Source organism: Schistosoma mansoni, chromosome W, assembly GCF_000237925.1.
Source record: "Schistosoma mansoni strain Puerto Rico chromosome W, complete genome".
Classification (NCBI taxonomy): domain Eukaryota; kingdom Metazoa; phylum Platyhelminthes; class Trematoda; order Strigeidida; family Schistosomatidae; genus Schistosoma; species Schistosoma mansoni.
The window spans coordinates 36,778,182-36,782,246 of record NC_031502.1 but is presented as its reverse complement, the minus strand read 5'-3'; the positions used below and the strand labels follow the sequence as shown (position 1 = coordinate 36,782,246).

General features: G+C 31.3%; 1 protein-coding gene across 1 annotated transcript in view; it reads right to left on the bottom strand.

Moving 5' to 3' along the window:
* The window catches only part of Smp_203720 (uncharacterized protein), a gene marked incomplete at both ends in the record, with an annotated part of 11,735 nt that extends 8,065 nt beyond the window's left edge, over positions 1 to 3,670 (bottom strand). The window contains one exon of the mRNA XM_018789560.1: positions 3,585 to 3,670. Within this exon, the coding sequence (XP_018654992.1) occupies positions 3,585 to 3,670 (86 nt within the window). The remainder of the gene's footprint in view (positions 1 to 3,584) is intronic.
* Positions 3,671 to 4,065: the final 395 nt, after the last annotated feature.

Here is a 4,065-nt window from a genome sequence, read left to right as displayed (position 1 = left end):
AAGATTCAAACAAACAATACTAAATGAATTATCTCAACTGTTTTGAATGAGTAAGAAACTATTACTTCGTTTAATGCTAAATTTGTATAGAAACAAGTTAATACAAATAATTACTGTAACTTTCTACATAAAATTATGCTTGGATTTTACTACTATAAGTTATCAGAACGAAGTGAGATAATGAATATTGTGTCTGTTACAATTTGTGGATAAAACATTTATTTTTTCCCTGTATAATAATTAACTTTATCAGAAGCTAATGATACGAATCATTTATCGATCTAAAAGTTGATTTGTTGTAGAACTAAATAAAACAATCATGAGGATAGGGAGCAGAGATAGATGGTAACTAGCAGTGCTATACAGAATGGGTGTTTCGTTCTATTTGGTATTCGTCAGCAAGATGGACCTGCATACTAGTGTTGATGTTTATTCCGGGACTCAGATCCACTACCGTTCGCTTCAAACTCCATCCCATTATCCCCTTAAGAGACTGATCAATTGAAGTCCTAAACATCGATGGAAAGATTTAAACAATCAATACAAAAATGAATTGTTAGGATAGTTTACATCTCACACTGACCTCAGTAGGCGAAAAACTATCATCAGACCGAATAAAACTCACAAACTATATGTACTGTAAATAGCGTTCCCCGACGCAGACATATATTCCATTCTATAGGATTTCTTTATGTCATCAAAGAATTATTTAAGAGTATTACAAATAGATAGAAAACTAAACTTTAACACATTTCAGTATCGCACTTCTTTAATATTATCAGAAGTTTTTTTTAAATTCGATTGAGCAATATGTATCCATTTATGTTCAGCATGGCTCTAGTTTATAACAACTTCAAATAAGTGATGCTCACAATTATAGTAAACATGACAATCTCTAACATTTAGTTCAAATTTATAAATTCTAAATCTTGTAGTGAAAAGAAATTTATTTTCGATGTTTATCTATTAATTCAGTCTAAATATTCCTAGCTCAATACACAATAATAAATGCAGGTGAAGACAGCCAGTATAGCGGCAGCGTTTATGGCAGTAGGCCTCGACATACACATCGGGAAAAGCAAGATATTGAATTTCAACACAGAGAATACCTACTCAATCATATTTGATGAAGAAACTCTGGAAGAGATTGAATCTTTCACGTACCTGGAAAGCATCATAGATGAGAAAGGAGAATCAAATTCAGACGTAAAGGTGAGTAGTGGCGAATCGAGGACCGCATTCTAACAGTTGAAGAACATATGGAACTCAAAACAACTCTCAACCAGCATTAAAGTCAGGATAATTCTATTGTACGGGGCTGCAACTTGGAGAACTACTATTACTACCATCAAAAAAGTACAGATATTCATAAAAAAACTATCTGCTCAAGATAATCCTGATCCGTCAACCGAATGCCATCATCAACAATCTACTGTGGAAAAGAAAAAACTGACTTCCAAGTGAAGAGGAAATTAGGTAAAGACGCCAGAGGTTGATAGGAAATACATTGCGGAAACCATCAAACTGCATCACGAAACAAGCGCTAGCTTGGAATCCTGAAGGTAAGGAATTCAAAGAAAAGAAGAAGACCAAGGAACACGTTGAACAGATATCAAAAGAATGAATACCAACTAGAAAGGATTGATCAGGATAGAGTCGGATGGATAATGCTAGTAGGCGACCTATGCCCCTTTACGAGGGGTAACAGGCGTAAGTAAGTAAATAATAAATACCTGACTGAAAAATGATTACGTAACAATGTCGGTAAACAAAGTCATTGTAAAATAACTGATTACATAAATATATATGTCTAACTATTCAACCCATCAAAAAATCGTTATATTTCTCATTATATAACCATACAATGAACGATATTCACAAACTGAAAATCGATAGATAAACAGTTTGACGTAACTGAATAATGGTTTGTTTGATTTTTTGTTGTTATTACAAAATTTATTTTAAAACAATGATCTAAGAAAAAAATCTTATGAATGTATCGAATAAAATATCGATTACTGTTACTATCACATCAAAGAAACTCAAGGTTTCACCAATTAAAACATAAGCATTAAGAAATCCATAGTAAAAATTTGATATTGAGATACAATTCATCATGTATTTTCTTCAGATATAATTTGTGAATAAAATAAACTGTAAGATATATTCACTTGTTGTTGTTTACTTCTATCCTATGCGGACTGCTTCGATATTGCCTGAAGTCACAAGCTGTGTAAGAAAGCATGAATAGTGGTTAGCAGTGGAAACCACGATGCTCGTTTCGTCCCATTTCGGATCGTCAGCCGGATGTATCTGTATCTCAGAGTTGGTGTTCACTCTGGGACTCGAACCCAGTACCGTTCGCTTCAAACGCCATCGAGTTATCCATTTAGCTACTGCCGCCTCGGTGGTCTATCGGTTAAGTGCTCTGGCACGAGACTGGTAGGTCCCGGGTTCGAATCTCGCGAGGTAGGATCGTGGATACGCACTGCTGAGGAGTCCCACGACAGGACAAAACGGCCGTCCAGTGCCTCCAAGTTTTCCATGGTGGTTTGGCTTCAATTAACTCATGATTTCAACCACAAAATCACTAAAATTTCCACAAAACCCCCTTCTGACTGTAAGATTTTTGTTTTCAATAATTGACATTAGATATAGAAACAGAAAAGACTGAATACCTGCATTCTGTCAACCTAGTACCTTAGTAGTTAGTATACTGCATCGATTATGAAATATTCATATATCTCTAAGTAAAATATGTTTAATAGAATTCAAAATTAGACAAAAAAGTCTTCAGAAAGGCAATCTAAATAAAATACATAAATTTGTTTGTACAGTATGTTTTTACATGAAATATACATTTTTTCGTTTCTCTAACCGTTGAAAAAGAAAATCTTGAATGTAACCACATTTTATTCATAGAAACTAGTCAAAATTGAAATTCATCATAAGTTATGTACAAGACCAAAGTTTGACGTGTCATTTTCTTGAAATTCACGTTCATTTATTTGGTTATTGTTTTTTTTGCTTTGAACGCAAATAACAATTTTCGTGTTATATTACGGTTATATCATAACTTTAAATACTTTTTTTTTAAACAAGAACATACCTAGTAACAATATGATTTTTTGATACACAAAAGTAGTAGACGAATTTATCATGTGAAACATAATATTGATAATGTACTAAGAAGACGAAGATTATCAGAACTATGTGATATATTAGCGCAATACATTTTAAACAATGTGATCACACATATATTTGTGAAGAACATCCAGTTTAGTTGACCTATTGTTTTTATATATAAATGTTTTTAACAAGTATATGTGTGATCAGATTGTTCAAAATGTATTGCGCTAATATATCACATAGTTCTGATAATCTTCGTCTTCTTATTACAGTATCGAAATTTATCAAAGGGACTAATTGCTTCAAAATTCATAATATCGATTTTCATAATTAAAATTATAAGTAAATTCTATATATTCATAAGAAAAGTCAACTGTCTAATAAACATATATGTATATATATACATACTAGCAAATACATGGACTTATTTATAGTCAAAGTTCAAATCAACTTACTGAGCCCTTTGTACTTTTGGCAATGGAGAACTTGTACTACTTACAATTTCTGAAGCTTTTTTCCCAACAGTAAAAATGATGGACATATTTGTTTTTTAGAAAACTTGGTTAATTAAATAATTGTAAACTTAAGAAAATATAAAATTTATGTTAAAAGAACATTATCAACATGAATTTATATAGAAGATGAATGTTATACTGTTCGTTTTATTATTCTAATTTATTTAACAGGGACTTAAGTTGTCATAACAACTGATCAAATGATTATTCATTGGTTTAATACTTCATCATTTCTTTAAATATAAACAATAGTTATACATAAAAAATAGTTTTATTATTGTTTTAATAGAAAGTACGTGTTATTGTTAACATACAAAGTAGGAAGACACATTAATACAGCTTAAGTATAAGAGATAAATATATTATATACAAGCGATAACTATGTGAATAATATTCTGTACATGACCTTTAATTTAATTCA